This window comes from Chelonoidis abingdonii, chromosome 14, assembly GCF_003597395.2.
Source record: "Chelonoidis abingdonii isolate Lonesome George chromosome 14, CheloAbing_2.0, whole genome shotgun sequence".
Classification (NCBI taxonomy): Eukaryota; Metazoa; Chordata; order Testudines; family Testudinidae; genus Chelonoidis; species Chelonoidis abingdonii.
The window spans coordinates 37387646-37412801 of NC_133782.1; the positions used below are offsets into that span (position 1 = coordinate 37387646).

The 25156-nt window shown below is 49.8% G+C and overlaps 2 gene segments (V, D, J or C); both read left to right on the plus strand.

Annotated features, from left to right (window-relative positions):
• The window catches only part of LOC116818425 (immunoglobulin heavy constant gamma 4-like), a 320687-nt gene that overhangs the window by 227758 nt on the left and 67773 nt on the right, over positions 1-25156 (plus strand). The window contains 1 exon segment of the C gene segment in view: positions 892-1191. Coding sequence covers positions 892-1191 — 300 coding nt within the window.
• Positions 1737-20088, plus strand: LOC116826328 (immunoglobulin heavy constant gamma 2-like). The segment is given in 5 exon segments: positions 1737-1784; positions 4981-5123; positions 5447-5779; positions 19099-19232; positions 19972-20088. Coding segments are annotated over 5 exon segments (712 nt in total).

Here is a 25156-nt window from a genome sequence, read left to right on the forward strand (position 1 = left end):
GCTGTCATTTCTCCAAGGGGAATTTCTCTGCCACTTTGGTACCTAATTCCCTTTGGCTTCGTACCCAAGCTAAAATTCCTAGAATAACATCTGCACGTCTTCAGCTGGAGACCTGAAAACCCAAACGTTAGTGGCAAAACACTTCTTTGGAGAGCCCAGAAGTGTCCACCAATTTCAGTTCCTTGGCTTATTTTCCAGCTGCAGAGGCTGTCATTTCTCCAAGGGGAATTTCTCTGCCACTTTGGTACCTAATTCCCTTTGGCTTCTCAGGAGAAACCCAGCACAAATTACTGGGAACAACCCTCCACTCAGTGAAATCAGCCTGTGTTACTGCTGCCCAGCGGCACAGCACAGTGCATCATTCAGTCCACAGAGCAGAGGATGGGACACAGGACTCCTGGGTGCTCTACTTGGCTCTGCCATTGACCTGCTGTGACCAGGTCCCTTCCTTGCTCACTGCCTCAGTTTCCCCTCTGACCCTTCCTTTATCTTGCCTATTTGGTCTGTAAGTTCTGAGGGGTAGGGACTGTCTGTCATTGTGTCTCTCTGCAGCACCCGGTGTAATGGGGCCCCTGATCACACACTGGGTCTCTTTAGCACCAAGTGACCTGGGGGCCCTCATCCTGCTCAGTCTGTGACACAACCTGGAAGACGGGGGGCAGCCTATCTCAGGTGCCCACTTACGCACAGACATTAGTAAGACCTTGCAACTCTCAACAGTCTCACCCCAAACTGTGCTGTGTGAATGGAGCAGCGTGGGGCTCACTAGGGGACGCTACCCCCCGGCATTGAGTCCTGGCCCCAGTGCCCAGCTAGGGCCTATGCTGCACGGAGCGGGGCAGGGCTCAGTGGGGCTGTGTCTCATGGTCTCGCTCTCTCTCTCCTTTGCAGCTAGCAACACGGCCCCGTCTGTCTTCCCCCTGACCTCCTGCACTGGCAAAGTCACCCCCCCCCAGGTCACCTTCGGCTGCCTGGCCAAAGGCTACTTCCCCGAGCCGGTCACCGTGACATGGAGCCCCAACATCGGCTCCTCGGGCGTGAGGACCTATCCCTCCGTGCTGCAACCTTCCAGCGGCCTCTACTCGCTCAGCAGCCAGGCCACTGTCTCGGCCAGCAGCTGGAAGTCTAACACCTATAGCTGCACCGTAGAGCACCGGCCCACCAGCTCCAGCATCTCCAAGGAAATCTCAAGTAGGGACGGTGCGGCGTGGCCCGGGGGGGTGGGGGAGGGAGGGGTCTCCCTGCTCTGGTGACTGCTGCAAGGAGAGAGGGTGGGAGCCTGCTAGTGCTGTGAGCTGATGGAGTCGCTGGGGTGGGTGCGGGGGTGGGTTTGGGATGAAGAGAGAGACACCACCCAAAGAGAAGTGATGGGTGCTGCAATGCAGGAAAGGGGGCAGAGGCTGCAAAAAAACTGGGTTGCTGGGCTGCAGGGAGTGGGGGGGGCTTCAGCAAGGGGGTCTGGGGGGCGCTTGCAGGGAGCAAAAAGCTCACCTGGTCACCTTCTCCCAGAATGACTCATTTACACCCAAGGTGGTCCTGTAATAACCTCCTCTACTTTCAAAGCACCACCAACCCACGCCACCGTTTGCCAGGGCTGGTGTTGCATATCTCCGGCTTTCTACCCCTGAGGCATTTTTGAAGGTTGGGATCTGGTTTTGTTGATGGCCAGGGGCCCAGGTTAACTTCCTGGGGACACTTCAGGAGCCCCTTAGTCACAAAGGGACGCCAACGGCCACATGCACCTACAGCACCCAAGCAGGTCTGCAAATGTCACCGTTCTCCAAGTGAGTGGCTGAATTGAACAAGCTGTACACATGTCAGGTGTCCCCTTAGGCGGGCACCCCACCATCAAAACTCAGGGCCACACCCACAAGTGCGGAGGTGACGCTCACCGGACTCTGTCAGGGCTCCCTACGAAGAGGAGGGCAGTGGCCGGATTTCAGAATTTACTGGGGCCCTGTGATCAGCACCTCATATTTGGGGCCCCTTTGGGACCCAGCTGAGAAAAAGAACCTTTCTCTCATATCTCCCCCCCGACTCCCATTTTGTCATTTCTTCCTTCCTTCATCCTCCCCCTGTCAGTAATAGCAAAGTCAAATGGAAATAAAGTGAGGTACCTTAATTGGTTTTGTAGTGGAACTTATTTTTTCCAAACAGACCACTTGAAAATCGCTGGGGGTCTCGGGCGGACACTTTTTCACGGTCTTTCCAAATACTGTTTTGTGCCATTAGCTAACTACTGTAAAGCGCACTTTCGATAAGAAGCACCGTTATACTTTGTAAAAAAACATTGGGGTTGTGGGGTCTGGCCAGGACTTAGGTGTGGAGGGGGCTCAGGGCAGGGGGTGCAGGATCTGGGAAGGTCTGGAGGGGTTTGAGGGTTGAAGGAGGGGGGCTCAGGGCTTAGCAGGCAGGATTTGGGCTCAGTGCAGCGGGTTTGCAGGGGGGCAAGGGAAGTTTAGGGTGCCGGGAGGGGTGCAGGGGCAGGGGGCAGGAATCTGCGAGGGAGGGGATGGGGGGGGCTGCAGGGACAGGGGGTGGCAGGGAGGGGCAGGGGTGGGGAGGTGGGTGGGGGGGTTGCAGGAAGGAGCAGGGCTGGGGTGAGAGCAGGGGGCTCTGGGCAGGGAAGTTCCTAGGATCCTGGGAGGAGCGGGGTGGGGGTTGGGACGTAGGGGCAGGTTGGGAGCTCCAGGGATTTGGTTGCAACAGGGGTGCAAGGATGGGGAATGGGGCTCAGGGGGGGGTGCAGACTGCAAGGAGCTTTTGTTTTGTGGGGCTCAGGGTGGGCGTGAGGATGCGTGGGGGGAAGCAGGAGAAGGAAGGGGCTCAGGGGGGGGTGCAGCCGTCTTGACTGGGGCTTTAGAGTGAAGGAGGGGGCTCAGAGATATAGACATGGGGGATGCTCCCGAGTCACCTTTGCAAGTCCTGGGAGGATCGGGGGGTGCAGGGTACCCCCCCCAATGCCTACCACTTGTGGAGCCAGCTCATGCAGGGGGGTCAGGCAAGGTTGGGTTTCGGGGTCCATTGCAGGGGAGTTGAGTGGGGACAGGTTTGCTTGCCCACAAGCGCAGCTGCCGGGGCCCTGGCCCCACTGCCATGTTTACTGTAATCCCGCGTCTGGGGTCCTGCCGCCCTCCAGGGGCTCCTGCCTGCAGGATCTGCCCCCCCCACCGGCAAGGCCAAAGCTCCCCCTCCCAGCTCTTCCCCGCCGCCGCCCAAGACACGGTTGCTTCCCGGAGCCTCCCCGTCAGCCGCTTCCCCCAGCCACCGAAACAGCTCGCCCGGCGCCTCCTGGAGGGCGGGGGGAGGTGGGGGCCACAAGTGCCCATCTCGGGGGGAGAGGGCTAGGGGGCGGGTGGGGGGTCAAGGGGGAGGCCCAGGAATCGCAAGGTCCCCTACAATGCCCCCCATCCCCTGTACAGTTTTAGCCCCGCCCTGGGATCTGGTGAGTCACCCCAGGGGCCAAGCTGCACATCCCCACACCCCGGCAGCCCACTCCTGCACCCCCCACCATAATTCCCCCACCCCTGTCCTGATCCCAAAATGGGAGCACCCTTTATAATCCCCCTCCCCCAGCGCTTCCTGAACCCCCGAACACTGTTTGCCCCTCCACAGGAACATGGGAGCCGTGCCCCCAGGTCAGGGCAAACCACACCTGCCAACCTGAGGGGGTGGCCTCCCTCATCCCATAAGCTTTCCTGCTCAGGCCCCTATACAGACCCCCCAATCCCAAGCCTGAGCTCCTGGGCACCCCCACATACTCAGCCCCTCCTGCCCATCCTGCACACCCTGTCTTGCCCCCTGAGCCCCCTCCTTCCCACCTGCACCCTTGCACCAAAATGAGTCCCTCCCAGACCTGCACACCACCCCTGCCTCACCTGAGCCCTCCTCCGGCCCCTACACCACCCTCCAGATCACTGCACAACCCTGAGCCCCTGAGCCCTGACTCACCCTACTACTCCCTCACCTGATCCCTGTCACCCCAACTGGGCTGACTCCCTCCACAACTAACTTTTCCTGGGCCAGGCTCTGAAGCACTCCCAGCCTGAAACTCTGGCACCCCCTGCAAACCCAAAACCCTCAGCCCCCTGCCTTGCCCTGACTCCTCCCTCCTTGCACCCCAGCACTTGATTCTTGCAGCCCCCCCACGCACACCAGCCCCCACCCTCTGTTCTTCTGGACTCCGTGCAGCACCCCCCAAATCCCATTCCCTTTAGCCCTGAGCACCAAACGGGACCTCCTGCAACCCTTCTCCTCACTTTCCAGCCGGGATTTGCCCCCAGGTAAGCGTCACACAAAATCCCCTGCACAGCCCTTGACGCCCCCCCCTACAATCTGGCCAGGGGTCCACTCACATTTTTTTATACATCGCTTTATTACTGATCTTTACAGGAGGCTGACTGAACGAGAAAACAAGAATGAAAACCCCAGGAAGTGGAGGGAGACCCCCAAATAGAGGGTGTATTTTTCTGGCTGGGTCACCCAAGGAGGGGCCCCAAAAACAAAGCTGAGCACAGGGCCCCAATCCACTCCGAAACTCCACTGGGCAGGACAAAGCTTTCTGCCGCCTCAGCAGCCCCACCCATGGGGCCCCCCCTGTCCGTTGGGGTTCCCATGTTGCAGGGCGACCCTCTGATTTACAGTAAATCTTCCTGTGGGGAGGGGGGACACCAGGCTGGGCCTCGAGGGGGGCGAGGGGTGGGGACAGACTGGGATGGCTTTTGGCAGGGCAGACCAGGCCTAGCAAACTTCACCTGGGCTCTCGTGTCCCCAGAAGAAACAACATCGCCCAGCGACATCCAGGTCTTCCTGGTGCCCCCGTCTCCTGCTGCCTGTATGTGGCCCAACCCCATGCTTCCCCCCCCCCCCACACTGCCTGGTGGTCAACCTGCCTAGAAACTCCAGCATCCAGGGTTGGTCTGGTCCCGGGAGAAGCCGGGTCGCTCCCGTAACTCTGATCCCCTGACCCTCACTGAGCAGTTCAAACGGCCAACCATCACGCCTCCCAGCTCCATGCCCATCTTCACCCGCGACTGGGAGGCCGGAGAGACCTTTCGGACCTGCAAAGTGGAGCACTCCAGAGCTGCCCTCGCCCCTCATCAAATCGATCTCCAAGAAGCCAGGTAGGAGGAGAGCAGGGTCACTAAGGGGAGAGACTCCCCTATCCCAGTCCCCAGCAGCGAGGGATCTCCTTAAGGGGAAGACCCAACAACCTGGGATCCCAGGCCCTGGGTCCCTTTGCATCCCATGTGAGATGGAGACCATCCTATCCCCCAGCCTGTGCTCCAGGACTACCAGCTCCCAGTCCCCAGCCCCTCCATCCTGGAGGAGAGAGGGGATCTTCCTACCCCCCTCCCACACACACACGCCCCATCATTCTTCCTGCATGGCCCCTGCTGAGTGATGTGCTTGAATCCCCTGTGTCCTCCATTCCCACCCACCGAAGGCAGGCGCTCTGACCCTGGCATCTACCTCCTGCGCCCTCACAACGAGGAGCTGAGCAACTCCGAAGACTCCGTTAGCCTCACCTGCCTGGTGCAGGGCTTCTTCCCTGAGGACATCTCTGTGCAGTGGATGAAAAACCACAAACCCGATGAGAGCTTGGAATATATCACCACCCAGTCCAACAAGGACGGAGCCAGCAACTCGAACTTCTTCCTCTACAGCAAGCTGACAGCCAGCAAGTCCAGCTGGAACAGCGGGGACAACTACACCTGCATGGTCATCCACGAAGCCCTGCAGATGAAGTTCACCCAACGCAGCGTCAGCAAAATCTCTGGTAAATGAAGAAGGCTCCTCCCAGCCCCACTGCTAGCACTGTCCAGTACAGCTTCCTGTAAATAATCTCTGTGCTCTGCGTGACAACAAGTGAATAAATGGAACTAGTCTGAGCTCACACCCAGGTCTCCTTCTTGTGGTGTGACTGGGTGAAATCTGCAGGTCGCCCAAGGTGGACAAGGTCCCAGGTTGCAGGTTGGGAGAAACCAAGATGCTACAAGGCCGGGGACGCCAATTTCCAGATTCTGTATAGATGGATATATATATACCATGGATGGATGGGGAGATACATGGATTGATGCCCTGGAAGGAAGGATGGGTTGAAGGCATGGAAGGAAGGATGGGTAGATACATGGGTACATACACACCATGGAAGCAGTGATGGAGAGGGAGGTAGATTTTACAGTTACACACATGCATACTACACAGCCCATATCCAAGCCCAGCTCTGTTGGAAGGCCAGGTGTTCTGAGAGAAGGTTCGAGGGATACATACACACTTCAGCGGGAAGGACTCATAGACCAACAGATATCACAGAGAGAAGGGGAGAGAGAGAGAAATTATTATTTGGATTAAATTGCACCTCCTCCCCCAACTCAGATAGGGTCCTGTTGGACTGGGTGTGGCACAGACACAGTGGGAGACAGTCCCGGTGTCAAAGGGCTCACACCTAAATAGAGAAAGATTGAAGAAACAGAGACACCAAGAGGTGAAGGGACCTACCCAAGGTCACGTCCATTACCAGGCTAGAAACCGAACCCAGGTGTTCTGAGAGTCCCACCCAGTCCCACTAGACTGCGCTGCGCTGAGGGAAGGATGGTTGGATGGTTCGCAGGTGCGGTGCCAATGGATAAGTGGATGGGGATGGATGGATAAATCTATGGTGAAGGCTGAAGGGGTACCCATTCTGAAGGATGAAGGGATGGATAAATGGATGGCCATAGATGGACTGCGATAGATGGATGGCTAGAGGTGGGGATGGATGGATGTATAAATGAATGGGTGAATGGATGCATATGGTAATGGAACAGTACCGATGGGGATGAATAGACAGATGAATTGTCTGTTACAGATGGTCAGTGGTAGATGAGGATGAATGGATGGGTGGTTAGGGATGACAATGGATGGATAGATGGATGGGGAGGTGGGAGAATGGATGGGTATAGATCTATATGGATGGATGGAAGATACGGAGGATGGTTAAAGATAAGGCTGCATGGAGCATGGGATGGCTGGAGGGTAAGTGGAATGGTGGATGGCCAAGCCATTCCTGGCATCTCATTGAGGCGGGATTCTCTCTAGGCTATAACCCATGCATACCCACGGGGGCACCATGTCAGGACCAACATTTACCCTACAACTTCTTCCACCCCAGAGAGGATCAGAAGCCCCATGGGGATTTTCCAGACAGAGTCAGTGGGGGAAGGTAATTAAAATACCATGACCCACACACACACTTCTCTGCTGGCTAGAAGGCTAAGGGGTCTCCTTCCACCCCTTACCCACAGCAGGAGCTGTGGAGGGGGAGATAGGACAAAATTCAGCAAACACTCCATAGCAGGGATCAGCTCCTGGGCTCAGCCCCCACAAAGTAGCAGCAGTAGTAGGGCTGTTATCTGGAGCAGACACTAAGCAGGGACTCACAAAAAGTCTCACTAGCTCTGGTGTCATAGGGCGTCCAGGCAGTGGGGTGGGATGGATGATGCAGATACCCCTATGCCCCCACACATGAGCTCTGTCTCCTACCCAGCCCCTCACTCACACACTTTTCCCTCCGCCCCCCATGTGTGTATCAGCCCCAAAGCTGGATGGGCGAGTGCAGGAATCAAACCCACCAGTGCGAGCACAGAGCTCACACCTGGCATTAAAGGGGGATAGCCTGCAGCGGCAGTGTTAGAGCTGTTATCCTGGGGCGGCGCAGGGGCACACAGAGTAAGAGAGTGGGGGGGGGTGGCTGAGAGACAGAGCTCAGTCCAGTGCAGATGGACATACCTGTAACATGGCATGACCCAGGGACCCTCCCACCTGGGCTGTCGTGTATGTACACACAGAGAGACACAGAACACAGAGAGAGACAAACATGCACCCACCCAGATCCATGCACCTGTTCTCCAGACATCCCTAGGGAAGGGGGCTCGGTAGGGGGCAACATGCTCAGGGAGCAGCATCTGTCATATCAGAGAGACCTGAATCCCATCCTAAACAACTTTGCTCTGTTCATAAAATTGACAGTTCAAAACATCTCACTCCCTCAGCCCGAGCAACTCCAGCGACCTGGGCAAGAGAGCCCGCGGAATAACAGGCCCAGAGTGGCTGCAGTTCCACCCCATAAGTGACTTCTTGTTTGTTACACTGCGCAGGTCATAGAGCACACATGGAAATCCATCCATCATGCTCTTCAGGACTCCCCCCACCATGCCAGCATTCCCAGCCTCCCCACCTCAGAGCTCCTGAGCCACCTTCAACAGCAGAGACACTAAGCACAGCAAATTCAACAGCAGCAAGCTTCATGCCAGGTGTATTGCCACCCCACATGGTATGATTAAATGAAGCTGGAGCTCTACATCCTTCATTTCATCACAGCAGGCAGGTTGTGTTAGATGTATGAGCGTGTTTAGGATTTCGATGATACTGATCAATGTGGTTTGCATAGAGATGGATCCTAATAAGGACGGGATACAATGCATTTTGTGGGAGAGATGATGTCTAAAAATACTGCTGGAAGTGCATCTGATATTGATGATGGAGGATTTCTAAGGATGAACTGATGATCAATGTCGTTTTGTCATGAGGATGATGAGAGCATTGAATGGATGATGAAGTTCCTAGGTGATTGGTGTGAATAGTGTTTTCATAATGATTGGTAGTGGTCATGAGATGCATATTAGAGAAGATGTTTCTGAGATGTTTGTCCATTATGCATGGACGCATCTAAAGATATGGTGAAGATACTATAATAGAGGTATGGATGAAGTTTAGAGCGGCTGGGATTTGCTGTTTTTTTTTTTGAATTTTTTGTTTTTTTTGTTTTTGTGGTTTGATTTGCTATGTGTTTGTGTTGGTGTTTAAGATGATCCATGGCAATTTTGTCATGGATGACAAGAATATCTAGAATGGATGGCAGCATTAATTAATGATGGAGTTCTAGGATTGACAATAGAGGTGTGGGATGATATGATCGATGATGCATCTAGATGATGAAATGAGATGTTCTAATGTATGATGATGTTTTTAATAATTACCACAATAATTAACGAAGCTAAAATTAATCAGCATGCTACACGCAGTCTGACCTCTTCTCACATCTATTCGACTATTCTCTTCTCTCCCCCAACAGATATGTCAGATTCACTCAGATATACGATATACGCCTGTCCACCGTCTCTTTCATCACCTCTTCTCCTGACTTCTTACACCCACCCCCCCCCCCCCCCCCATACCCTTCAAAAAAACAATAAACCACAATAAAGAACACATACAATGTAAACCAATCTATCCCTCTATCATGCCTTACACTTCTACACATCGAATTCACAAAATCTTAGAAGCATTCAGCCAAATCTCCCTCTAAGCACCCAACTCCAAACAAAGACTTCACCCTGCTACCAATCAACAAACAACCCCAAACACTCCAGTCTTATTGTCTCACCTACTAGACCCTTCCAAAAACTGACCAACGTCACTACACTTAGACATCATAAACCCATATACAAACAACCAAATCCATCACTACTACACAAAATATACCACTTCAACACACAATTCCTAACTAACTCCAACTTTCATACACCTCACTCCACAACCTTTTACTAATATCTCCACTATACTCTCACCAACTGACAACGCACAAGCAACAACCAACACGACACGTAGATAAATAAAAATTAATGAAGAAATAACAATGGTAATAACAGATACAAAATAACACAACAAAGCAGGAAGGACATACACAACAACGAGCATCCCCCCCCCTACCCCCCACTCTTTCTCTTCTCCCCACGGCCAGAATTGCCTTTCCCAACTCACAAGACATCCCTAACACGAATTATCCAACTTTCTCTCCCCATCCGCCAGATACAATGCTACACCCCCCATTAACCCACCCTCTCCCACACCCCCCACCGTCCCCTAATCCCCAGGAAACAACCTCACCCACTATGCCACACCCTCAGCCACTAATCCCTCCATCTTGCTAACCGACAACTCTATCCTTCAAACCACTCCCCCTACAAAACAACCCCCTCTCCACTTCCCCTCCTACCCAAAAGTCCTCTCTCTGACCAACCAGCCCTAAGAATCCACATCCCTTCCCACCCCCTTGCCACACCCCCCCCTGCACCAAGCCGATCGTCTTCTCTTATCACATCTAGCTTTCATTCATTTGTTGTTACTTTGTTTCTCACTGGTTGATGACTAAATAAATAAATACCACAAACTCAGGTCCATTCATCATAACCTCATTCCGACTTCTCAGACCCTACCCCCAAGCATGTCTGTTTACTCTCCGCATAGAACAAAATACAGCCCGCGAACTCCCCAATAACCTAACACAAACCCAGAAGCTCCATCCCTCACCCACACTACGATAAAACGAGAGCTCTGAGAAACCACTAAATAGGCATTCAAGTTCACCCCACACCAACGTTAGACAATGCACCTGCATCGACTCACCCTAAGCCTTCATTTACCACTTAATCAACTGCCACCACAAATAGTTAAACAAACGCTTAGAATCATTATAAACTCTTCATCCCCCACATATTTCCCCATCTTTCCCCCTTCCTGCATGATTAACTATCACCTCCCCACCACTTCCTTGAGCCCAATCCACACACCACCTGCATCTGTAGAGAAGATCCTCTGCAAAATCATCATCTCAAAAGAATAACAACATAGTAAAGAATACCTCTGCACAAGCATTCAATCTATCCAATATGCTCGAACCTTAACCCTGCTCTCCTCTCAATCTCCTGCCCCCTCTGGGCCCTCAACTACCCCTCCTCACATTCAACAATTCAAACACCAAATCCCCTTCAAACCTACTAACATACAACCATTACTCCCCTATCAAAACAGCCACAACAAGAAATAAAATAATCTAATACCCCACATAGAATTATCTATCTCTCCCCTCACTCTCAAACTCTAACAACAAAAACCAGGAACCAGACCTCAACACCACAACACAGCCCACCATCACAAGCATGCCCTCCATAGAAGTAACATGCTTTCAACTCACTCTCCCCTATCCAGAAACTCTCACTTCTCTCTCTCTCAACCAACCTTCAGCCTTTCTACCCCTACTGAACAGTCCTCCAGTCAACAGACCTATCACCGCACCTGCAGAGGAATAAAGATGAACACACCACTCCAGGACCTAAGCAGCACTACCTACCTGACAAAACACAGTTCGCCTCCATACCGCAGGCTCATGGCCAGCTCCTACCGGACAACCAGAAAGGCCATTGGACCATCACCTTCGGCAACCGCAACCTGCATCTGCTCCCATACTCTGTAACTACCAACTTCCAACAAACACTGCTTCAAACCGCTTCAAACCCACTGCCCCACGCACAACCAACTCCCTACACGTCTAACCTATTCGCTGTTCAGCCCCCACCTCCCCACAACCGTCACACGCCTATCCTTTGCATCCCCCACACATCCTAATCACTAGAGCATCCTCAATCCCTGACATTTCTGCCTTAATTACAATCCTTTTGTCATATCCATTCATCTATTATTGAAATATATATCATAAATACTACACTTATCCTCAATGTTAACATATTACTCGCTTGTAGTTGATCTTATAAGAACCATTAAATCACACTATACAATCCTGTACTGGCCAAAATAGCCCAATCCTGAATTGATCCATAAATAACTCTATTGATAAAACTATCATACTAGCCCTATAAACTTGATATACTCCTAAATTTTTATACGATTCATACATAATAACCTGCTCTATTTCCTATTATCATCCCTAAGAATCAATCACAACGCCTCCAATATACCGACCCCTTCAACACACTACACCCTCTCAACCCCCTCCTCGATCTCAAGCCTCATCAGCCACAAATCAACCACGCAATCCCCAGCTTTGGCTGAGATGCTTTTGTATTCCCCCTCCCCCTTTTCTCACTCCACTCCCCGCTCACTCCTTTCCCCGCTCCGCCTTTCCCTCCACTCCACCGCTCTTCCTCTTCTTGTCCCCCACTCGCCCTGTGTCCCTCCCTCCACCCCCCCCTTCCTCGCCCACTCTTCTTCCCCAACCATCCTCTCACCACACTAAACAAACCCATCCAACTCCCCTCACATCTACACTTTCCGCCCTTAATATAAAGCACTGCCCTACGCCTTACCCCCACATACTAAAACAATAGAAAACATGACAAATCCTCCTCTACTGTTCCGCTTATTGCAGATTCTCCCTCCATCATCCCCCACATTGTACTCCCTTCTATCCGAACATTACCGCCCCCTCTACCCTTTCCACAGCTCTGATCACATCTAATCCTCTTAACACCTACCATACAATCCCTTACTCCCAATGCCTCCTCCAAACACCTCTACCTCACCACAACTTCCCCTTTTAACACTATCCAATCCTCCACAACACACCTTACTCTCATCCTTCCTCTCCCCTTCCTCACACCCTCCTCCTCTCTCCCCCCCCTGATATCCTCTTTAAACCCATCCATTCCTCCAATTCTGGCATTCTAATCACCTGGCCAATTTTCTCATCTGAACTATCGCCCTGCTTCATCAGAAACAAAAACACTCATCCAACAGATATCCCTCAACTCCACCCATTTTTCTTCACCCAGGATCCAAACCTCAATATCTCCCTCGCACACCACTCCTTCCACTCATGAGACTATAACCCATACCTCTTCCTAACCCAGACTATCACACAGCTCAGTACCTTACAATTCATTCCACAAAACATAATTTAAAAAAAAAAAAAAAAAAAAAGATATAATTAAATACCAATCTCAAATGAACCTTAACCTCAATCCCCTACTTCACTACAAAGACAATCCCCAACCCTACTGCCCCCTCAAAACTACCAAACACTATTAGCAGCATCTCACCACTACATCCTTCCCAACACTCCTCCAACCTAACTCACAAACCCCCCACAACTCACTAACACTCATATCACCCCAATTCAAATTAAAACTCACTCCCTCTCCTTCTGCAACTCAGCCCGACTACACCCCCCGAGCTACCTCTCCCCATCCCGCCACAAAACTCTCCCCATGCAAACACCACCCACAAACCATCAACGCACATCCCCACTACATCCACATGATCTTCTACATTCCGACATAGCAACACCATGAATCGAAGCATACTCATCCGACGATAAAGACTCTCCAACTCATCCACAATAAACCAACCTAACCTCTTCACTCACCACAGCCCCCCCCTCAAATAAACCACACCCTGAGCTCTCCATTCTCATGCATAACTAACTAAATGCACCCTCAACTAACACACACTGCCAATCAACCACCAATACCACTAAATCATCAACCCACCACACTAACCTACCAAATCTGTGATAATACCATCTACGCTCTGAACCTGACTTCTTTAATCTACCAAAGAACCATACAGCACAGCCTTACCTCCCTCATATATCACAAACCAAGACTCATACCCACTCCCTCATAGCCAATGACTTAAAAAAAAACAATACAACAACAAAAAATGACCCAACTAATTCAAATCTCAACTGAATCCACCACTTCCACGGATTCCCATGTTCCCTATCAATGTCCATCACTACCACTACTCAAATTAATCCCCCTACTAAAACCTCCGCCCCATACAAGCATCTCCAAAACTCTTTAAAAAGCACCACTCACGCACCATCAAAAAAATCCTTTCACTCCCCACCTTACACCACCCTTGAACGAACTCAAACATAACCAAGATTCACGCACCTCAGCATCCAGAATACCAACGAACCCATGCACATAACTCATCAGAACCCATCAATACATATGAAATATCCCCATCCTAAAACTCAGCATTCAGTCAAAAGAAAAAAAAAAATATGAAATGCAACAATATTCTTATTCTTCACCAAAGGTCTAACACTACATATAATCATAAAATAGTAGACAAGCAAAATAAAAAAACAATTAAAATACATCAATAATATTGCTCAATATCACCTAAAATCCTAACCAGAAATCTACTAACAATATAAAAATCATAAAAACCCAGAACTCGAATAGGCAAAAATATCACCATCAATAAAATACAATAGCAACCAGAAACAACCACTCAAAACTTCTCAAATATAATGACAAATAAACATCAATTCAAACAATAGACAAATAAATTAGTAACACATATTATAATCAAATCATTCAACACCTCTTCCTCTCAACAATAACAACCTACATTAAGATCAATCCATGACTATTTACGTCTCAACCTTTCACTAAACAAACTAAAAACACCTATAACATATATAAATAGCACAAATAAACTTAAACCATTCCAAATTCATATCAATCATCCCCAAGCATAACATGATGCCTACAAACATCTAGTGAATTCTTCAATACTCACATATTCAAAGCCAACAAGACACATTTAAATTCAGAACACCAAGTGACTACAATGTTAATACATACATCACGACAAACTAAAATTCTAATAATAGATAAAATCAACAAAAAATTCTACCCACTAGAAAACAATCAGACACCATACAAAATCCAGACTAAAACACTCAAAAATCGTCAATATCACAAGCTAGACATGATCACCAGTACACAACTTTTCAACAATTAACATTCATCTGAACATATACTCACATTAACAAACCAAAAATCATCTCCTCGGCTCCCACTGATTACGCCTCAACTTTCATGTCCAACTCTGCACATATCCAGAAAATACCAAAAAAACAAAAAACACCAAACGTCAGCCAACATACTTTAAATAAATCTGTTTTACTTGCAAAAATAACACATAAACGTTCAAGTAAAATGTCAAAAAGAAAAATTCCCCATAAACTACCTAACAAAACAACGTTCAAGCAGAATATTCACACTAAAAAACTCTCTGTAAGCACTGAAAATCCAATAAATCTCTCATGTTTAAACAACAAAAACACCTGCAATCTAAAATTTACCCAACACTCTAGTCCTCGAGTCCCTTCCAGACTGTCATGATCTGACTCCACACCATCCCTCCACACAACCTTCAACCTACGCCCCGCCCCCACCTACATCACCCCCCATGCCCCTTTCCATACACTCACTCCCCATTACCTCCTTATTCACCCTGGTCTAGGCCACCCTCCCCCTCAAGCCTCATCTAACCCAAAACAAATCCTCACTATATAATTACACCTACCAACTCTTTCGAGTCCTAACCTTCAGCCCATACCCACACACCAAATCAAGTCCTTAAACTCTCACCATTACAACATCGCAACTATCAGTTCACCACAACCTATCACCACCTGATCCACTTATCCCCACCATTCCTCTCTCATACCTACAACTTACCCTACTTCCCCCAGACTATACAAGCCATACCATCCCAATCTTACCCAATTCGTCTCCTCCTGCTCCACTAACCATCCCACCCTCAAACATTCAGCTCTCTTTGCACCCCTCAATTTTTAACTTCTTTTGAATATGACAAAATCCACATCATACCAATTCCACTACCCAACTATTCCAACAATCTCTCTTTCCCTCCCCTGTAAAATCAAACAGTCTTACTACATTGTCCCATCACTCATCCTTCCAATATTCAAAGTTAAAATACAAAAGAACTAAAAATTTACTGAAAAGTGCCATAAAAAAACATGCAAAACATCAAGCTCATGCATAATACCTCCAAATACACAGTAAAGTCTAAATATAGAAGCTAAGGAAAGCCAAACCCACAACAAATAATAAAGCAGTCGTATCACTTTCTCATCAATTCCTCCACTCTCCTCACCACAACCGCCAAATTGCCAAGTCACAGCCCTTACTCTTTTATTCCCTATAGAATATAACCCACCCAACACAACTATCCAGCCTGTAAATATCATCCCAATGCGCATTTTTCGTAGTAGAATACACCCTTATCATTGACACTACAAACCACATAAACCCATACAGTCGTTTAACCCAACCAGCCATCACCAATATTCCCTAACACCACCACTCACACCTACCCATCAACATTATTCCCCTTCTATCATATCTACTCAAGCTAAACCTCAACACTATCCATCCCCACTCCAACTAAACATTTCTACCATCCCTAACATTTCGACTCTCTTAAAAAACCCAATAAATCCACACCTCTACAATTATCATGCACCACCCTACAGATACTGTATTTCATCCCCACTCCTCCATTAAACCCATTCTTACCTACCTCAATAAAGAACAATTCTCCCGCTCTCACAACCATCTTGAAAAGTACATTCCCTCACCTCCTTCAGACTAAAAAACCCAGATAATCCCCAATCATTCTAGACCTTAATCTTTCTTTCTTCCCAAATCCACATCTTTAAATTCCAGAACGATACAACCATTACCAATCATCGACAACAAATACTTCTCTTCTGTTACAAACTGCCCTGTAATACCCAAATAGTCACCTTTCAACATTCACTCATCATGCAACTTATCCACTATACCCCACTTCCATCTCCTTCCACACATCATCCCATTTATGGCCAATATCTCCAGTATATTACATCCTGTTAATTATCCATTACTTCAGACTTCCCTTCCAGCCACTTAATTTACATCCTCCAAACCATTACCCCCACTGTTTCACTTTCAAACTTTATAAAACTTTACTCTTATCATCATTAGAATACAAAACCAATCAGAACTCCCTGACCACCCATATCCTCATCAACTACACTATAACTACTCTTGAATGTTTCCACCACTCACCTACCTTATGTACTCCATCTATTGTATCCGTTATTATAGAGTCATGGCAAGACATATCAAAACTCACTAAACAAGATATATCTACCACTCTCCCTCCCCAAGCTTTTACTCGTAAAGAACACATGGTCTAGACATATTGCTCTCATAAACCTCTACTTACACTATTTTTCTACATGTTTCAAATATTGCTTAATTATTTGCTCCATATCTTCCGTACAAATTATCTGAATCTTAATTCCTTTCCTTGTTCAATTTATAAGCACTATATTCCCTTTTTCATGTCCTTCAGCACGTCCCATCTTCTATACTTCAAAATAAGCTAATCCAGATACTCCTCGAGTATGCTAGAAACACTCATCACCCTATACTTTTACCACATATTAAATTAACTCTCCTTACTCTTCCTACCTCATTCCCACACAATTAACTCCCCCCACCAACTTTGGAAACCACACAACATATAAGCACCGCATTCCCATATTTGTCCTCCATGCACACTCACATGCTACTACACATGGAACCCTCTCCCCACCCCATCCATGCCACTCACTGCTTCTTAACCTGCACACAAGTCTCCACACTCCACGCCCCTATCCTAACCAGTCCGCTACACTTTACAAACATCTCTCATTCTAATCTCACAACCTCCACAACGTAATGCTCCTCTACCTCACCAAGATCCCCCCTGCATCGCAACACTCGCTCTTCTAACCACACAGCTTACTCTTCATCACACAGCTCCTCACCCATTATTAAACCTCCACCTACAACATCACACCCCATCACAGCCAAATCTGAGAACCACAACTACTCCATATAATCTGATCACATCTCAGAGACAGAGCTCAGTCCAGTGCAGATGGACATACCTGTAACATGGCATGACCCAGGGACCCTCCCACCTGGGCTGTCGTGTATGTACACACAGAGAGACACAGAACACAGAGAGAGACAAACATGCACCCACACAGATCCATGCACCTGTTCTCCAGACATCCCTAGGGAAGGGGGCTCGGTAGGGGGCAACATGCTCAGGGAGCAGCATCTGTCATATCAGAGAGACCTGAGATCCCATCCTTAAAATACTTGTGGCTCTGTTCATAAAAGTGACAGTGTTCAAAATCCCCACCTCCCTCAGCCGAGGCAACTCCAGGCTGCACCTGGGCAAGAGAGCCCGGGATAAACAGGCCCAGAGGTGGCTGAGTTCCACCCAAAGTGACTTCTGGGTGTTTTGTTACACTGGGAGCAGGGTCATAGAGGCACACATGTGAAATCCATCCATCCTGGTCTTCAGGGAGCTCCCCCACCATGGCAGCATCCCAGCATCTCGCACACCTCAGAGGGCTCCTGAGCCACCTTTCACAGGCAGAGACACTAAGGCACAGAGAAATTCAACAGGCAGCCAAGCTTCAGTGCCAAGGTGTAGGGCCACGGCCACATGGTATGAGTGAAATGAGAGCTGGGAGGCTCTACATCCTTCATTTCATCACAGCAGGCAGGGGTGGGTGGGTGGATGGATGGAGGGGTGTGTCTAGGGATGTTTGGATGGATGGATGGATCAATGGGTGGTTTGTGGTCATGGATGGATGGATGGAGGTGCCTAGAGATGGACGGTGGAAGCATGGACAGATGGATGGTTTGTGGGGATGGATGGATGGATGTACGTAAAAATAGCTGGCTGGAAGGGTGCATCTGGGGATGGTTGGATGGATGGAGGAGTCTAAGGATGGACTGATGGATCGATGGGCAGTTTGTGGTCATGGATGGAGTGGAGTGGAGAGGCATTGATGGATGGATGGAAGTGTCTAGGGGTGGATTGATGGATGAATAGATGGTTTGTGGTCATGGATGGATGGTGGGTGAGTGGGTATGGATGGATGCATGTATTTAGAGATGGATGGATGGTTTCTGGGGATGGATGGTTTGTGGTCATGGATGGATGGATGCATCTAAAGATGGATGGGTGGAGGGAGGGATAGATGAATAGATGGATGGATGGAGATGTTTAGGGATGGATTGAAAGATGGATCGATGGGCAATTTGTGGTCATGGATGGACAGAAGTATCTAGAGATGGATGGTGCAGGCATGGATTAATGGATGGAGGTGTCTAGGGATTGACGGATAGAGGGGTGAGTGGGGATGGATGGATGGATGGATGGATGCATCTAGAGATGGATGAATGGAAGGAGGGGTCTAGGGATGGAATGATGGATGGTTTGTGGTCAGGGATGGATGGATGTATCCAGAGATAGATGAGTGGAGGGACAGAAGGATGGGTAGAGAAGGGAATAGGCAGGTTGGCGCTGGACACGCAGTCTGAGCTCTCTCTGTCACAGTGGCTGAGTCGTAGCTGATGTCTCTTTCTCTCCCCCCAACAGAGGTGATTGTGTCAGGTGAGTTTTGCAGCGAGGATGGAGACGAGGAGTTAGACGGCCTCTGGTACACCATCTCGGTCTTCATCACCCTCTTCCTCCTGAGCGTGTGCTACAGCGCCACCATCACCCTGTTCAAGGTGAGAGAGAGAACGAACGTAGGAACGAAAGAATGAATGAGTTTAGCACAGTAGATGGTGTAACAATGCTTCCTCTTGTAGCGATGGTGCCTTTGGTGGGACACTTCTGACAGCATGAATTCAGCAGAAATTGCTTAGAGATGGGCAGTTACAGCCCAAGGCAGGTATTTCTCCACTTCTAAGCACACCAAACCTGCGAAACAGAGAGGACTTTGGTTTCACCTCACTGGCTAACCATAAGTCATACAAGCAATTCCCTAAGACACTCCAGTATCTTGATTTGGCACTTACTGAGAATAGTCCTTTCTCAAGAAACTGACCAAATACTTCACTGAGGCTACTTAGAATCAAAACACATTGAGATACAAGTACAGAGCCAATATCCATAACTTCAACTACAAAAATGATACCCACTTACAGACAGCACAATCCTAACCTGAAATCAGAACCTTGTCATAGACACCTCACTCCACAACCTTTGTACAATATTTGCTGCAACTATATAACAGTGGTTGCAACAATGATCAACGGTCACAGTTTATGTCAATAACGTCACAGAGGGCAGCGTGGAAGGGAAAGAAGGAAGAGATGAATGAAGGAGAAAGGAGAATGGGTGAATAAGACAGAGACTGAAGGAATGAGACACAGACAGAAAAGCAGGAAGGAATGACACAGACAGACAGAGCAGCTCCCCCCGGCGCTGACCCCTCTCACTCTTGCTCTCTCTGCCCCACTGCAGGTGAAGTGGCTTTTCTCTGCAATGGTGCAGCTGAAGGAAGGCGAGTGGCCCTGAGTACAAAAATGTGATCCAGAGCGTGGTGTAGGGGCTGCTGCCCCCATCCGCCAGGAGACAAGGGCTGGGACACCCGGCTCCATTGGTGATACCACCCTGAGTTCCCACAGCTGCCCCCCACCAGCTCTGTGCGCCCTGGGAGAGCGCCAGGGAGGAGACAGGACTCACCCCACATGGCCTAATCAGCCCCTCAGCCACTAGGATGCTGCCCTGCTCGGAGCTTGGCTGAGACCGGACAACTCGTATCATGCAGGAACCAGCGCCCTAGCGAGGAAACAACCCCTCTCCCACTTCCACCCTCCTGAGCCAACAGTCCCTGCTCTGGGGCTGGATCAGAGCCAGCGCTCCTAGAGGGGAAAGGCCCCACTCCCTTCCCCACCCCCTGTGCCAGCCAGCCCCCGCCCTGGGGCAGGACCATAGCCAGAGTTGTGTCTGTCGTGCTGTATGTGCTGCATATTAGCTTTTCATTGCGATTTTTGTGGTGGTGTGTGTGTGTGTGTTGACTTTTGTCTTGTGTTGCACTGGAGTGACAATAAAATAAATAAATAACAATCAGGCCCTCCATCTCATTCATAAACCTTCATCTGGACTTTCAGGGACCCCTGACGCCCTCTCAGAGGGGTCATGTCGTGTCTGTAGGGGTGCTGCGGGCATGGAGAATAAAATGACAGGTGCCCGCTGAACTGGCTCCCAATGGGAGATGGAGCCTAGCTACAAACCCAGAGAGCTGGGCCTCATCCATCAGCCTATACAGGCTGGGACGGGAGGGGCAGGATAGGGGAGATCTCTGGAGGGAAAGCCAGCTGATCAGCAATAGGGAGGCATGTGTCAAGGGTGTCACCCCGACACAGAAACTTTAGGGTACAGATGGGGGACCTGCATGCGATAACCCTAAGTTATTTACCAGCTTAGATCTAGTAGCTGCCACCACCAAAATAGTTTAACAAACGTTTATGGGAGAGTTCATGTTTGGAAACTCTGTCATCCCCCATATTTCCCCAGTTCTTTATCCTTTTCCTGGCAGGATTGAGATGATTACCTTCACCAGTTCCTGGTGAGCCCCAGATCCAAAACACCTCTTGGATCTTAAAACAAGGAAAATCATCAGGTTCTTAAAAGAAGACTTTTATTACAGACAAGGGTGAAAGGAATACCTCTGTGAGACTAGCATGCAAGCTACTCTCACAGACAACAGATTCAAAACACAGAGGATGTCCCTCTGGGCAAAACCTTAGTTACACAAAGAAATCCAATTTGATTCTCCCTCTATGCAAAAACAGTCACAAAAGAAAATAAATATAATCTAATACATTCCTACATAGAAATGTTAGGTGGCTGATTCCTGGATCCTTCACTCTGGCACAAACTTTCTTGAACAGACAAAAGACCAGGTTGACCAGACCTCAGGACACTACAGACCTACACGCACACACAAGGAAATCCAGTCCCTGCCATGAGAAGGGGGTGGGGGATGGAGGGGCATGGGGCTGAGTTCAAGCTCCAGCATGGGCTGCCCCCTGGGGATGTCCAGGGAAGGACTCTGCACTTTCTGCTCTGGGCTCTGCAGAGCTCAGACCTTTCAGTGGCCGTTGTCGTACCCTCTTAGCTGCTGTGGAACATGGTCCCTCCAGGTGTCCGGAGAGGGGGCAGGAGCCTGGGAGGTTCACCGGGCACCTGACGATGGAGGGAGGGAATGAAGAGGATGAAGCAGTGCAGTCCACCTCCTAGGAGCCTGAAGCCAGGCACTCACCGTACCTGTGGGACACAGAGAGCAGAGGGGTTCGGCCGGTGCCATTGGACCCGGCATTGGGCTCACGGGCAGCATCCTACGCTGGGAGAGCAAGGCCAGAAAGGGCCATTGGGACCATCTAGCCTGTCCTGCTGCGTAACCCGGGCCATGGACCTGGCCCAGTCATGCCTGCGTCCTGCCAGGATCTCTGCGTTGAGCTGGAGCTCAACTTCCAGACAGAGACACTGGCCTTCTCAAACCGCCTCAGGGAACGGCCACTGCCCAGCGGGTGCCACACACCAACTCCCTGGGGAGCCACGGCTGTCTAAGCCGATTCTGCTTCTGGTTCCAGGCCCCGGCACCGTGTCCCCGCCACAGAACCGGCTTCACAGGCTCCTATGGCCTTTTGTGCATCTGGGCCCCACTACGGATCCTTAGTGATCATGGCTGAGTGGTTAGAGATTGACGCTCAATGCTCCTTGAACATTTGTTCTGGCTTCTTAATTAGCGATCATTCCTTTTTGGTCATTGATCATTCATTGCTGATTATTGATAAGTGATTATAATCAGTTGATAATTACTAGCAGCTTATTGATCCTTCATTGTTTAACATTAATTACTGGTCTGTGAGTGTTGATTCTTGATAATTAATTGCAGTTTAATGGCTACTCAGCATTAATTACAGATCACTGGGTACTGACCAGAAATAGCCAATCCCTGATTATTGATTTCTCAGTGATAAATGATTGGAATTGATAATAGACTCTTGATTCTCATTTACTGATCACTGCTGAGTAAACCTTGATGGGAACTCGCTAATTAGTGATGACGGGTGGTTGATTAATAATAAATAATCATTCCTGATTGTCTCTGATTGATCATTGGGCCCTGTCAGGAATCAGGGCTGGCAGCAGAGCCAGTCCCAGATAACCTGACGCCTTCACACCTGGCCTGTAGTTCACTGCCTCATCGGCTCCGCCCTGGTTTCTGGGCAGAGTCAGCAATTGGCTCATAAGCCCAGCAGAAGTTAAGCAGTTGCCCAAAGTATTTCCCCAGGGCTGTGATAGTGGCTGTGATGGATTGTTCCAGCCCTGCTCCTGCCTTGTTCCCGTTCACCTCCAGCTCGGCTCCTGCCTTGTTCCCGTCCGGCTCCAGCCCGGCTCCTGCCTTGTTCCCGTCCGACTCCAGCCCAGCTCTTGCCTTGTTCTTGTCCGGCTCCAGCTCGGCTCCTGTCTTGTTCCCGTCCGGCTCCAGCCCGGCTCCTGCCTTGTTCCCGTCCGGTCTCCAGCCTGGCTTCTTGCCTTCGTTCCGCCAGCTCCGTCTTCCTGTTCCACACTAAACACACCCAGTGCTTTCAATGCTTCCCCTCACAGGCTATGTTTTCTAGCCCTTAAATAAAGGCAGCGGTTGCTTTACCTTAGCCGCATGACGCCAGCGCTGTACAACAGGCTGAGAGGAAAGAAAGCAATGAACGGCAACAGTGTTGTGACAAATTCCTCCTCTATCTTGGTGGGTCCTGCGCTTATTGGAGATTTGTCACCTCATGATCTTCCCCACAGTCTGGGTCAGCTCCTCTGTGTCTGAGCAGAAGCTGGAGGTTTGGGGGAAACCCGGGCCGCCTCTACTCCCTTGGTTCCAGCCAGGCTCTGTTGATTGCAGCATGTCTAAGTTGCCTCTTGTAACAGTGCTTTGACAGCTACAACTCCCTGGAGACTTCCCCGATGCCTCCTCCAAACACCTTCTTTATTCCTCCCCAGGACCTCCTCCTGGTTGTCTGATAACAACTTGTACTCCATTAGTCCTCCAGCAGCACGCCTCTTACTCTCAGGGCTCTTGTGCTTCTTGCTCCCGGCTCCTCCACACGCACTTCCTGTTCCGTCTGCTCCCCCCTCCTGACTGAGTGAGCTTCCTCTTGAAACCATGGTGCCCTGATTCGGCCTCCATGATTGGCTGCGGTTGTTCTAATCAGCCTGTCTGCCTTAATTGGTTCTAGCAGGTTCCTGATTACTTTAGTGCAGCCCCTGCTCTGGTCACTCAGGAAACAGAAAACTACTCATCCAGTGACCAGTATATTTGCCCTCTACCAGACTCCCGTATCCCACTGGTTTGGGTCTGTCACAGAGTCCAGAGACCGTCAGATTCCTCCTCTCCTCCATCAGCATCGATGCCTTGGTCCTCCACTGGGCAGTGAGGAGCTGGGGATGAGATCAACGGGCCAGTTGGAGAGGCCTCTTCGTTAAGCCAAGGAGCTGAGTGGGCACAGCAGGGAGCTCCGGTCTGTGCTCTTGGCAGGAGCTTCTGTCCAGGGCGAGAGACAGGTAATTTTAAAAAAAAAAAAAAAAAAAAAAAGGTAATAATTGGAGATATACCAATCTCCTAGAAGTGGAAGGGACCTTGAAAGGTCTTTGAGTCCAGCCTCCTACTTTCACTAGCAAGACCAATTTTTGCCCCAGATCCCTACGTGGCCCCCTCAAGGACTGAACTTACAACACTAGGTTTAGCAGGCCAATGCTCAAACCACTGAGCTATCCCTTCCCCCAGACAGAGGGCTCCCTGCCAGGGGAGACCTGATAGGCTGCAGGCAGAGACCCCCCATCACAGGCTGCAATTCTTAGAGCAGCCTCGGGGATTTCAGCCCCCAACTTCAATTAAATTTCACTCCCTTTGGCTCCTTTGCAAACTCCAGCCAGCGGCACTACAGCCCCTCCCCGAGCATGCCCTCCCCATCCCTTGGCCAGCCAGGGAACTGGGCTGAGACCTGCCAGTGCAGAACTCAATGGGGCCAGGCACACCCATCAGACAGCAGCATCTTCCACTCAATGCCAGCATGAGCTGTGCTGGGACCAGTTCCTGGGCAGTAGCAGCACCATGGGGAATGAAGGCATCTCATGGGGACTGAGTAAAGAGCTCTCCCAACTCATTCCACATGGGATACCACTCAGTAGGAGCCTCTTTCACTCACCACCAGCCTGGGCTCCATCGGGAACCTGTTCCCAAGGATAGGAAGGACTCACAGCCCTGAGCTCATCCATGCATCTTGTCAATGGCATGAACGTCAACTGGGAAATGGCCTGGAGCCTCCTCAACTTAGTACACACCTGGGCAATCAAAGGGCCGGCACCAAGGTACCAGCTGAAATCTTAATTCACCCACCAGTGCACTGTAAGGCCTGGGCCATAGAGTTCGGTGGTGGATGATTGATGGGACCTTCCTAGCTCTGAAACCTTGACTGGTGCTTTTGTAGATCTTAAGGCAAGAAGGGACCATGACAGCAGTGAGCCTGACCTCCTCTATATCACAAACCAGAGACTCTAACCCAGCTTCCCCTCTATGGAGCCCAGTGACTTGTCTTTTTTGGGAGCATATCTTCCAGAATGGACCCCAGGCTGGATGTTCAAATCT